This window comes from Pan troglodytes, chromosome 4, assembly GCF_028858775.2.
Source record: "Pan troglodytes isolate AG18354 chromosome 4, NHGRI_mPanTro3-v2.0_pri, whole genome shotgun sequence".
Lineage (NCBI taxonomy): Eukaryota > Metazoa > Chordata > Mammalia > Primates > Hominidae > Pan > Pan troglodytes.
In genome coordinates, this window is record NC_072402.2 from 149,371,421 (window position 1) to 149,384,278 (window position 12,858).

At 44.1% G+C, this 12,858-nt stretch overlaps 1 protein-coding gene across 2 annotated transcripts in view; it reads left to right on the forward strand.

The window, feature by feature from the left end:
- The window catches only part of SLC36A1 (solute carrier family 36 member 1), a 309,080-nt gene extending 302,023 nt beyond the window's left edge, over nucleotides 1–7,057 (forward strand). For both annotated transcript variants that reach the window (XM_063810843.1, XM_063810845.1), the window contains one exon: nucleotides 5,640–7,057. In XM_063810843.1, coding sequence (XP_063666913.1) covers nucleotides 5,640–5,649 — 10 coding nt within the window. In that variant the 3' untranslated portion in view covers nucleotides 5,650–7,057. The remainder of the gene's footprint in view (nucleotides 1–5,639) is intronic.
- Nucleotides 7,058–12,858: the final 5,801 nt, after the last annotated feature.

Here is a 12,858-nt window from a genome sequence, read left to right on the forward strand (position 1 = left end):
AAATAAGGTCAATGTGTCTGGAACTTAGCTACTGCAGGATATGAGATTCAAGAGAAAAATAGGGTTGAATCATGAAAAGCTTTAGGGATTTTGTTTTGAGTGTAACAAAAAGTCATTGGTGGTTTTTGTTTTGTTTTTGTTAATTGTACATTTTTAAATGATCATGCTAGCTGCTGTAATATTGTCACCAGCACCACTTTGTACCTCTTTTTTTTTTTGAGATGGAGTTTTTCTCTTTCACCCAGGCTGGTGGGAAGTGGTGAGATCTCAGCTCACTGCAACCTCCGCCCCCCAGGTTCAAGCAATTCTCCTGCCTCAGGCTCCCGAGTAGCTGGGATTACAAGTGTGTGCCACCACACCCAGCTAATTTTTGTATTTTTAGTAGAGACAGGGTTTCCCCATGTTGGCTGGTCTCAAACTCCTGACATCAGGTGATCTGCCCACCTCAGCCTCCCAAAGTGCTGAGATTACAGGCGTGAGCCCCTGGACCTGGCCCACTTTGTGCCTCTTTGGCGCACCATTCACTTTGTAATCAATGTAAATGAAGACCTCCAGAGCTGTGCAAGGTGGAGCAGTCCCTATAGTTCTTCCCAAGCCCTATGTGCTTTCAGGATCTGAGAATCTAGTGTTAAGAGACTTTGGGGTGGAAAGAGTCTTCCCTAGGGGCTTTAATGATGTCAATCCTAAATCTTCTTGGAGAAGCCCAATGGGAGTGCTGGCCCCTCCAGGGTGTCTTTATTGATCTCTGTAAACACTCCCTTCTCCCAAGCTCTGTCATCCGAGAGGCCAAGCCAAGTGGAGGCAGACGCTCACTCACTCTCTCCTCCCTTCAAGCTGACACTCTGTAAGCCTTTAAGCAGCTTGTAACTCCATCATCTCAGCGCCCCTTGGAAGCAAGCAGCGTCAGATTAAGCGAATCTGGGATCCGGGTGCTGAGGAATTTGGGGCCTCTCAGGTCTCTTGGCAGGAGTAACAAGTACCTGCAGAGACTCTTCTTCAGAACAAGTGAAACTAATTCCTTCCAGGGGCAGAAAAAGGCATGTTTTTGGCAAAAGACTTCATAAGATGTTATCTCAACATCTTATGAAGTTGGAGCCCTAGGAGGGAAGGCAGTTGCTAAACCAGGTGGGAAAACAGATAGGGTGGGAGGGAAGGACTTAGGTAGGTTCCCACATTGGTTCGGATCCAGGGCTGCCTCTAGAACCAGGTTTCCTGGCCTGAGGAGGGTGACCTCATGCCTTTTCCACTCTCCTAGGACTAGACAGGGAGAAAGAAGAACGTGGAAGGGAAGGAAGGGGAGAAGAGAAGAAATGAACTACTTAAGTTCATGGCCCCATTCTACTCCTCAAGCTGGACAACTTAGTGGAAAGAGTTGCAGATGTAAAGTTACAGATGCAAGGAAGCTTCAGCATCATCCAATCTAACCCTCTTATTTCTTATTTATTTATTTATTTATTTGAGACAGGGTCTCACTCTGTTGCCCAAGCTGGACTGTAGTGGCACAATCTTGGCTCACTGCAGCCTCCTCCTGTGAGGTGCAAGCAATCCTCCCAGCTCAGCCTCCCACGTAGCTGGGACTTCAGGTGCACGCCACCATGCTCAGTTAATTTTTTTTTAATTTTTTGTAGAGACAGTATCTCAGTACATTGCCCAGGTTGGTCTCAAACTCCTGGGCTCAAGCAATCCTCCCACCTCGGCCTCCCAAAGTTCTGGAATAACAGACCTGAGCCACTGTGCCCAGCGAAGCCTCTTATTTCATGGATGAAAAGACCAAGGCCCCCAAGATGAGTACTTCCCAATGCTGACCAGAAGATGAGATGGCCTTCTCCTGTGCCAGAGGAAGTTAAAAGTGATGCATTTTGAAGGAAATTTTGGCAACATTTGTCAATGTTTTAGACACACATACATTCTTTGGCCCAGCAATTCCACTTGTGGAACTTCATCCCACAGAAATCCTTGTACATGTGTACAGAGATGTATGTACCAAGTTGTCCTCTGTAGTGTGCTTTGTCAGTGCAAGACACCTCAAGAGACAGTACAGGGTGTGCTTATCAGTAAGTGCAGCATTAAACTGCTACATTGGTATTACAGAATACCATGCAGCCACCAGAAGGAAGGAGGCAAATATATCTCATTACTATGGAAAAATTATGAGTGATATTGATTGATTGATTGATTGAGATGGAGTCTCGCTCTATCGCCCAGGCTGGAGTGCAGTGGCATGATCTCGGCTCACTGCAACCTCCGCCTCCCAGGTTCAAGCGATTCTCCTGCCTCAGCCTCCCAAGTGGTTGAGATTACAGGTGGCTGCCACCATGCCCAGCTAATTTTTGTATTTTTTTTTTTTGAGATGGAGTTTTGCTCTTGTTGCCCAGGCTGGAGTGCAATGGCACAATCTCAGCTCACTGCAACCTCCCCCTCCCTGGTTCAAGCGATTCTTCTGCCTCAGCCTCCCGAGTAGCTGGGATTATAGACACCTACCATCACACTCAGCTAATTTTTTATATTTTTAGTAGAGACGGGGTTTCACCATGTTGGCCAGGCTGGTCTCCAACTCCTGAACTCAGGTGATCCACCCCCACTTGGCCTCCCAAAGTGCCAGGATTACAGGTGTGAGCTACCATGCCCAGACTAATTTTTGTATTTTTAGTGGAGATAGGGGTTTCACCATATTGGCCAGGCTAGTCTTCAACTCCTGACCTCAAGTGATCCGCCCACCTTGGCCTCCCAACATGCTGGGATTACATGCGTGAGCCACTGTGCCCGGCCTATGAGTGATATTTAAAATTAGAAACAAAGCATGGCTGGGCAAGGTAGCTCACTCCTGTAATCCCAGCATTTTGTGGGGCCAAGGCGGGTGGATTCCTTGCCCCTAGGAGTTCAAGACCAGAGTGGGCAACATAGTGAGATCCCATCTCTACAAAAAAAAAAATTAGTTGGGTGTGGTGGCACACAACCTGTAGTCTCAGCTACTCAGGAGGCTGAGCCAGGAGGATCACTTGAGCCCAGGAAGTCGAGGATTCAGTGAGCCCGTGTTTGCACTACTGCACTCCAGCCTGGGTGAAAGAGTGAAACCATGTCTCAAAAAAAAAAAAAAACAAACAAATAAATAAAAGCACATCAAATATATTGTGTTATCCCACTGATGCAACAAAAAATATGTGTATATGCTTATGTATTATTTTATTTTTATAGTTTAATATATATATTTCCAGAAAGATATGCAAGAAATATTCATAGTTAATTTACTTCATTTTACACCCTTATGCACAGTTTGAAGTTTTTGTTTGGTAGACTTTTATCACATGTGTATTACTTTCATTGCAAAAAGAAAATTGAGATGGAAGTTGCTCGGCTGGGATCATGTAGTCATCCAGTTACTTTTGGGACTGGAACCAGACCAGGTCTCCTCCTGACTTGTCTCTTTTGACTTTTGCGCACTGCCTTCTCCTCTAAGCTCAACAACCAGACTTAGGGCAGAGAGGGCTCTGCCTCCTTTCCATCTGTCCATTGGCTGAGAACTGGGGGTATGAAACTGTCAGTGCTCAGGGATGATGACATTCTAGGTTTTTGGGCTTATGCCTATTGGATTCCTTTTCTGGCTGTGTCACTAAAAGTAGATAATAAGCAAATGACAAATTCCTTCTCTTTTCTGAGACTCAGTTTCCGCACCTGCATAGTGGTAGCGTGGGTGTGGGTGGTGAAGTGAAGCTCACTCCTTCAATGTCCTGAGAACCTTTTAGCTGATGCTGCTGCTCCTCCAGGCTTGGGAGCATGGGGCTCAGGAGTTTTCATTCCTTGAGCCAGGCTTCCCCCTGCTGGTCTCTGCCAGTAGCGCTCGGTAAGCTTCCAGTAAAGTGTTCTAACTGGCCGTTGGTGGGGCAGGAGCTGGAGAAGCTCGACATCCTGCAGTGGGTGAGACAATTGTGCACAGTGAAGAATTGTCTCACCTCCTGCATGGCTTTCCAATAAACAGATGATCTGAGCTTGGAACGAACTCCCCTTTACAAACATCAACAAAGTGGTTTGGGTTTGTGCTGTTTTGTGTTGTTTTGCTGTGTTTAGAGATGGTCTCTGTTGCCCAGGCTGGAGTGCAGTGGCATGGTAATAGCTCACAGCAGCCTCCAACTCCCGGGCCCAAGAGATCCACCCACCTCAGCCTCCCATGCACCTGGGACTACAGGCTGGTGCCACCACACCTGGCTTGTTTTTGTTGTTGTTTTGCGTTTAAGATATATTGAATTGCAAAGACCCTGTAAATCAAGGGATGCTTGAACTTAGCTTGGTCCAGAGCAAGAGTTGTTCACCATCTCACAAAATCATGTCACCAGTGCCACTTGTGTGGGAATCACCTTTTCAACCCACTTGTGTCCATCTGCATTTGTAGCCATAACTCTTTGCGAGTATGTAACCAAGGAGCTCTGAGGCTTCTGTTTAACAGATGGAGAACTAAATATTACTAAATTAGCACAAACATATATGAAATACAGACACTTTATTTCATTTATGAAGGCTGTTTAAAACATATATTATTGCCGTGTTTCATGTTTTTAAATTTTTGGTAGCACAATAAGAAAGCTATATTGTGAAAAATTATGTTCTTATTTATGTATCTTTTGGTTGCCTGTTTTTTTTCAGCCTGACTGATACTGTCCCCAGATATCTACCACATAAATTCTCTATGCCCCTTATAGTGTAATTTTTCTTTTTTTTTCCCTCAATCATCTTGTGGTCCCCATCACCTCCTAAAGGATATGGTCTCCAGGTGTTTTGAAGAATCAGAGGCCAAGTGTATCTTGGACATGTGGGGAGTTGCTATGGGCCTCCACGACAGTATGAGTGGCTCCAAGTCCTCAAGTGTCACTAAAGCTCAAGATTTTGACCCTACGCTTATACACAAGGCCCAACTCATTTGCAATGCTCACACCTCTCCTCATCTTCCCTTCTTCCACACTGTAATTTCTTTTGGTATGCCATTCCCTTCTCAGTTAACCTTATTATCCTTCTTCTGTTAGTATACATGAATAAGTCGGGTCTGTTCTTTACCTTAATCCATACCTCTGATCTTTTTTTGTCTGTACTTCCTAGATGGGTATGACTTCTGCTCCATCTATTCTCTGAAATCTAAATTTTATTCTTCTAAGTAGGCATACACATCTGACAATTTCATTATATCTTCTAAAGAAGTCATGCCTCAGCATTTACATACTGAAAAGTTTTGTTTTATTTTTATTTTTATTTTTATTTTTAGATGGAGTCTTGCTCTGTCACCCAGGCTGAAGTGCAGTGGCACGATCTTGGCTCACTGCAACCTCTGCCTCCTGGTTTCAAGCGATTCTCCTGCCTTAGCATCCCGAGTAGCTGGGATTACAGGCCCCTGCCATCACACCCGGCTAATTTTTTGTATTTTTAGTAGAGATGGGGTTTCACCATGTTGGCCAGGATTGTCTCAAACCCCTGACCTCGGGTGATCCGCCTGCTTCAGCCTCCCAAAGTGCTGGGATCACAAGTGTGAGTCACCACGCCCGGCCAAAGTTATGTTTTATGATAACTACTTGCATTTCTCCTTTCATTTTACAGTTAAGGTATCATATTGATTTGTTAAATTTAATTTATCTTGTCTATGAATTTTATTGCAGAGTAGTATGAAATATTTGTATTCGCTTAAAGTGGAAAGACAATCTGCACACCTGGAGGAGATATTTGCAACATTTACAACTGGCAAAGGTTTATTACCAAGAATATATAAAGAAGTCTTATAAATCAACAAGAAAGAAGAAAAAAAAACAGAAAGAAATGGACAAAAGAAAAAGCATTTTATAAAAGAAGAAATGCTCATGGCCAGCAAACATATGGAGATGTTCAACCTCATGTGAAATGTAAATCAAGACCCAATAAGATAAGCTTTTATGTCCACTAAAATGGCAAAATGTTAATAGCTAGACAATCCAAGTATTGGGTAACATACGGATCCATGGGATCTCTTACATATCGCTTATAAGGGTATGCGTTAGGACATAGGACACTCACTTAGAAAAAGTGTGGCATTATCTTGTAAAATCAAACACTCACATAGGCTGCTGTGCAGGTCCTGAGTCTGTTTGCCCTCAGATCCACTCTTTGCTATGCCCTTATGTGCTCAGTTTTCCAGCAGGATCTCGGCAGCCATGTCACCTTGCTTCCAGTTGGGCTCAGTTAATAAAAGAGAGAGAATGGAAGGTGGAAAGAAGGGAGAAGCCAAGGTGTTTCTCAACCAGCACCCTCCCCTACTCCTCTCAGGTAACATCCCCTGTGGTGGCCACAGCTCTCCAATGGGTCCAGCTCCCACAGGAAAGCCAGCCATGATTCTAACTTCTACCAGGTGACCCTGGCCCTGGGCTCTGGTGACACTAACCCTTTGTTCCTCTAGTCCTGGGGAGGGGTAGTAACAGCTTCCTGCTATTATTAATTTATGGGTTGCCTCATTGCCTCCTGTGAGGCTTCTCAGCTATTGATTACCATACTACTCAGCAATAAAAAGGAAAAAACTATTGATACATGCAACAACTTTGTTGGACCACAAGAGAATTTTACCAACTAAAAAAGGCAGTCTCACATTGTTACATACTATATGATTCCACTTACATAACCTTCTAGAAATGACAAAATTACTGAGGTGAAGAACAGATTAGTGGTTGCCAAGGGTTAAAGACAGGGTTGGGGTTGGAGAAAGAAATCAGTGTACCTAAAAAGGGGCAGCCAGAGGGATCTTTGTGGTGACGGGACAGTTCTGTATCTTGATTGTGGTGGTGGTTGTACAAATCTACGTGTAATAAAGTTTTATGTGTGCATAGAACTATGTACATACTCAAACAAATGCATGTAACCCTGGTGAAATCTGAATAAGGTCTGTGGATTGTGCCAATACCAGTGACCTGGTTTTGATACTGTATTATAGCTATCTAAGACATTATTATCAGGAGAAAATGGGGGAAAGGTACATGTACTTTTCTGTACTATTTTTGCAGCTTCTCGTGAATCTGTTACTATTTCAAAATTAAAAGTATGTGAAAATCCATAGAGTGGTTTCTGTTTTCTCTGATTAGACCCTGACTGATACTCCTACAACCCCACAATTCCTTCCGCTCCTAGATATATATTTACCTAGGAGATAGGCCCCAGAGAAACTCATAAATGCACGTGTAGCAGTTATTCATGACAGAAGAAAACCCAACCACTCATAAATAGGAAAATAAATAAATTGTGGTACAAACACAGAACAAAATCTTATACAGCAGTGCAGATGAATGTAATATGCCATACACAGCAATATGGATAAGCCTGAACTCATAATGCAACGTTGAGTGAAAAGGGCAGGGCTCAGGACATTATTTATAAGTGTTTTATCAATGTAAAAACAAAGCATTTGTTATAAATTTTAAAATTACCTAAAATGATACAACATATTGCTTAGATATATACGGGTGCATGTGTGGGTGTGTTTTTGCTTATGTTGCTGTGATATTTATTATTATTTTTTCCTAATCACTAGAAAATGTGGGAATTATATTAATTGTTAAACATAAGGGAAGGATAGGTCAGGCACAGTGGCTCATGCCTGTAATCCCAGCACTTTGGGAGGCCGAGGCGGGCAGATCACCTGAGGTCAGGAGTTCGAGACCAGCCTGACCAACATGGAAAAACCCCGTCTCTCCTAAAAATACAAAATTAGCTGGGCATGGTGGCACATGCCTGTAATCCCAGCTACTTGGGAGGCTGAGGCAAGAGAATCGCTTGAACCCAGGAGGCGGAGGTTACGGTGAGCCGAGATTGTGTCATTGCACTCCAGTCTGGGCAACAAGAGTGAAACTCTGTGAAAAAAAAAAAAACCATAAGGGAAAGATAAACACAAAATTCAGGAGGGTGGTCACAGAGCGGACAGGATAGAGAATGAACATAGGTGTCGCCACTGTTCCAGTTCTCACGTGGGGAGGCAGGCTCATGGGTGTTCAATATATTATTTGAAAGATGATAGATAGATGATAGATAGATAGATAGGTAGACAGATAGATGATAGATGGATAATGGCTAGATGATAAATAGATTGATAGATATATAGATAATAAATAGACAATTGATAGATGACAGATATAGATGATTGATAGGTAAATAGATGATTGATAGATAAATAGGTAGCAGATAGATTGATTGATCGACTGATAGATAAAAGCAAAAGAGAGTCATGCAAAGACCAACCAATGACAGTGAGTCATGAATCAAGGATCACAACGAATGGCTCTACGACTTGAGGTCTACTGCATTATCTATGTCTCCATTTATTATTAAAAGGAGGTATGGAGTCTAATAACTCTGGGACCTCTGATCGAATGACAACAGAAATCCATGTGCTCTCGGATTCAGAAAACTGATGCCCATTCTTGTGCCCCATTAGGGTTCTTCTGAAAGCTTTTTGGTTTCTCAGACTCCAGTGTCCATCTGTCCTGTCCCTAGGTTCCAGGGCTTTTTCTACTCTGGACTTGCCAACCTCTCATTAGTTAATTCATTTTCTTAACACATCTTGCTGAGCATTTAGTACATATCAAGTGCTCAGACCTGGAGACACAGCAATGAGCAGAAGACACCAGGTCTCTGTCCTCATGGAACTTACATTTTGTAGTTTGGTGGGGCAGACTGGGAGGGGGTGAAAGTTGTTCGGGAACGAAAGCAAATAAACAAGATAATAATTACAGCTTGTGGTCATTGATATGAAGGAGAGATGGGAGTGAGAGGGGCAGGCAGCAAAGCCTTTCTGAGAAGGAGGCATCTGAACTGAGAAGCGGAGGGTGCAGAAAAGGCAGGACTAAAGCTGGGGAAACAGTGCAGTTCCAGAGGGGACAGCGAGTGCAAAGGCCTGGAGGCAGGGCAGACTTTGGCCTGTTTCAGGAACAGAAAGGAGGCCACTATGCCTGCAGTGTACTGACTGAGGGCATAGTGATAGCAGACTCCAGAGGTCATTTACAGGGAGGGCACCAGCTGTGACCAAGATACAACCTGAGTCTCCTGGCACTTATTTTCCTGTTTGCACAGATTGCTTGCTTCCTGGTGGTCATAATTTCCTCTACTTCTCTGAATCTTACCCACTCTTAAAGACCAGGTCCTGCCCATCTCCTCCCAGAAACTTCCTCAACTCTCCCAGCTCTTGGGTATGGGGGGCACCTAATATGTGTTTGGCAGTGGGTGACTCTCTTCACTCTCTTACCTCCAAGCCAGTATTTCTTAAGGTATGGCTTTCTGACCATCTGAATTACAATCCCCTAAAATCTACCTAAGTTTTAAAAGTATTTTTAGTGAAATATTTGAATTGTGGTGAATAGAATACTGATCATTCATGTACTTAATATCTGCTTCTAAGACCCTTACCATTTGTCCATATTTGCTTCTGTTTTATTTTCATTTTTTAAGAAACAAAACACATTACAAATACATACATGTGCTTATCAAAAGGTCCCAATCTGGACCTACTCGATCAGAATTCCTGGAAGTAAAGCTGGGAATATGCGTTTTTGCAGATTTTACATTCCTTCCTCACTCCCCTTCCCTTACCCACAAAGTTTTTTTTGTTTTTTGTTTTTGTTTTTGTTTTTGTTTCTGTTTTTTAAGACAGAGTTTTGTTCTTGTTGCCCAGGCTGGAGTTCAGTGGCGTGATCTCGGCTCACTACAACCTCCACCTCCTGGGTTCAAAAGATTCTCCTGCCTCAGCCTCCTGAGTAGCTGGGATTACAGGCACGTGCCACCACACTCAGCTAATGTTTTGTATTTTTAGTAGAGATGAGGTTACACCATGTTGGCCAGGTTGGTCTCAAACTCCTGACCTCAGGTGATCCACTTGCCTCAGCCTCCCAAAGTTCAGGGATTACAGGCATGAGCCACTGCACCTGGCCAGTGGTTTTTATACATAGTGAATATTGACAATTACTGATAGTGCCATTTTCAATCTTCTCATCCAAGTAGTTCTTCCTTATAGCTAATCCAGGGGGTCTTTGCTATGCATGAGAATCCCCTGGGGAATTTTTTAAAAATACAGATGTCCAGGCCCCTCCCTAATCTAGTAAACCAGACTGGGCAGGGATGTTAGGAATCTCTGTCATTAAAACCTTGCTGGTGGGTTTTTAATGGTAGCAGAGGTTGGGGCAGAGGAGGACCCACCTCCTGTCTGAAACACTCCTGGTGATCATCAAAGTGAGGATTCAGATGTCCTTCCACTTGCTGTCTCCCAGAAGGATGTCAACAAGCCTTTCCTATGCCCCTGCGGAGTACTGGGCAGGGCTGCAACCGAAAGATATTGGTCAGGCATGATGGAGAAGCCCTGACCTATGTCCGGGATGCAGTTTGAGCTCAGACATTAACTCAGTGGGTGGACTTGGAGGTACGGTTGGCAGATCTAGCAGAGAAATAGGATGCCTGCTTAAATTCAAATTTCAGATTTCCAACAAATAATTTTTTAGTAGAAGTATGTCCTAAATGTTGCATGCGACGTATGTGTACTACAAAATGATTTGCTGTTTATTTGAAATTCAAATTTAACTAGGAGTCTTTTGTTTTATCTGGCAATCCTACTTGAGGGAGTCTCTTCCGCGTCTCTGAACCTCTGAACCTGTTTCCCCATCTGGGAAATGAGAGGGCTGGACTAGATGGCCTCTGTGGGTCATGACAGCTTGGAGGTTAAGATGCATTGCACAGGTCTAGGAGCTTTTCTTCTCAGCCCCAGCAGGGGGAGCCCTAACCCGCCTCAGCCGCCTCACCAGCTAATGGCTCAGCCAGGAGGCAGCCGGGTCCCGCTGGCTCTGGGGGGCCGTCTGGAAACCAGGTTGTAAGACCTGGGAGAGTCCAGGTTTGCTCATCCCTAGGACAGCCTATTCAGAAGGAGAGAAGGGGAGATCAGAGTCTCTGAAGATAGGACCATGTCAGCCAGCGCCCCATCTGCCAATATTTAGAAGAGAAGACTGAACCCCTAGAGGGGTAGGCACTTTTCCAGGTTCACACATCTGTCCTGAAAATAAGATTCCTATCACCCTGTCCAGGACTCCTTTGCATCTTTAGAGTACCTTTATTTTTCTGTTTCCAGCTGGAAGTGTTTAACCATTGCAGTCCAGTAGCCAAAACCAATGCAGACCCCAACCAGCCCAGTAGAGCCTAACAGGAGTGAGACAGCCCCGCGTCCCTTCACAGAGGGAGTGTGGTCTGGAAGAAGGAAACATTATGACTCATGGATAAAGCACCCGTCTAGGCAGTAAGGAAAGAGCAGACCCCTCACATTTAAGTTGGGAGTGGTAGTTGACGATGATGATGACAATTACTATGGTGGCTATAATGATTATTTATTGGCTTTCTCTATGCTGGGACACAACAACCTATGAGACAAGGATCATTATCGTCAGGATTTTTACTGATGAGGAACAAGTTCAGAGTGTTGGGTCATTGGACTAATGAGACTCCATCCAGTTCTGCAGCAGGAGTGGGAGGGAGGGCTGCTTCCATTCTCTGGCCCCTTTGACCTGGGTGCCTCCAATTTCATCAAGAGCCTGGCCAACTCCTCCTCAATGAATGGTACAGGGGGCCAGGATTATCTCCAAAGGACCCACACCTTCCCATGAAGAGTCAGCACCTAAAGGAAGGAATGCTCACCACTTCAGTTTAGGAGATGATTTTAGGAGAGTTACGAATTTGGCATTAACATTGAATTAATTACAGTTCAATTATCCTTTGGTCTTTCTATCAAGGAGAACATCTCTAAGATTTCTTCTTGAAACAAGAAACAGAGCATTCTTTAAGAAGCATGAGGCAAGGCCAGGCAGGGTGGCTCATGCCTGTAGTCCCAGCACTTTGAGAGGCCGAGGCGGGCAGATCATGAGGTCAAGAGATCGAGACCATCCTGGCCAACACGGTGAAAACCCGTCTCTACTAAAAATACAAATCTTAGCTGGGCCTGGTGGCACACACCTGAGGCAGGAGAATCGCTTGAACCCAGGAGGCGGAGGTTGCAGTGAGCCAAGATCACGCCACTGCACTCCAGCCTGGTGACAGAGTGAGACTCCGTCTAAAAAAAAGAAGCATAAGGCACATTTATAACTGCATAACATTGTTTTTTCATTGTATGTGCATTTTTACCATATTTACCTTTAAGGTTTATCTCTATGGTAAATGATACTAATTTTTCATCTAAGGTAATGATACAATTTATTTTAAATGTTAAACTTTTTTTTTTTTAATTGATTTGAAGTGGGGAGAAGGACAGATAGAAGGAGGATATAGAAGCTCTGCCCTTAAGGATTCTGGATTCTGAGGGACCCTGTTAACTCAGCCGATGAATTTTGCTGAAGCCAGCAGGGCATGCAGCCCTACCCTGTCCTCCCGCCCGGGGCCCTGAGCTGATTCATACATCATGGCTCTTTGATGCTGACTTTTTTTTTTTAAACTTTGGAGCTCCCTATAGGGAAACATCCAGATATGAGGGAGGAAGCTCCAGGTTCCAGTTCTCCCCCTTTATCAGTGCCTCATCACATGACCAAGTCACCCAAGCTCCCTGAACGTCAGTAAGTTGGTGGCAGAGCTACCGTGATAGTAACATGTATTCCATGTATGATCTGCCCCGGGCTGACCAAGGGACAGACTGCATCATTCAGTCCACAGGGCAAATGTTACATCTCCCACCTACCTGAAGGAGCACCCGGTCCAAGTCATTTTCCATGATAGTTCTCTGCTTTATTTCCTTTACAGCACATGTTTTTATCAGAAACAGTATTGCAAATTTATGTGTGGTCTGCCTGCTAGAATGTTAGAAAGCTCCAGGGGAGCAAGGATCATGCACGCTGCCTACTC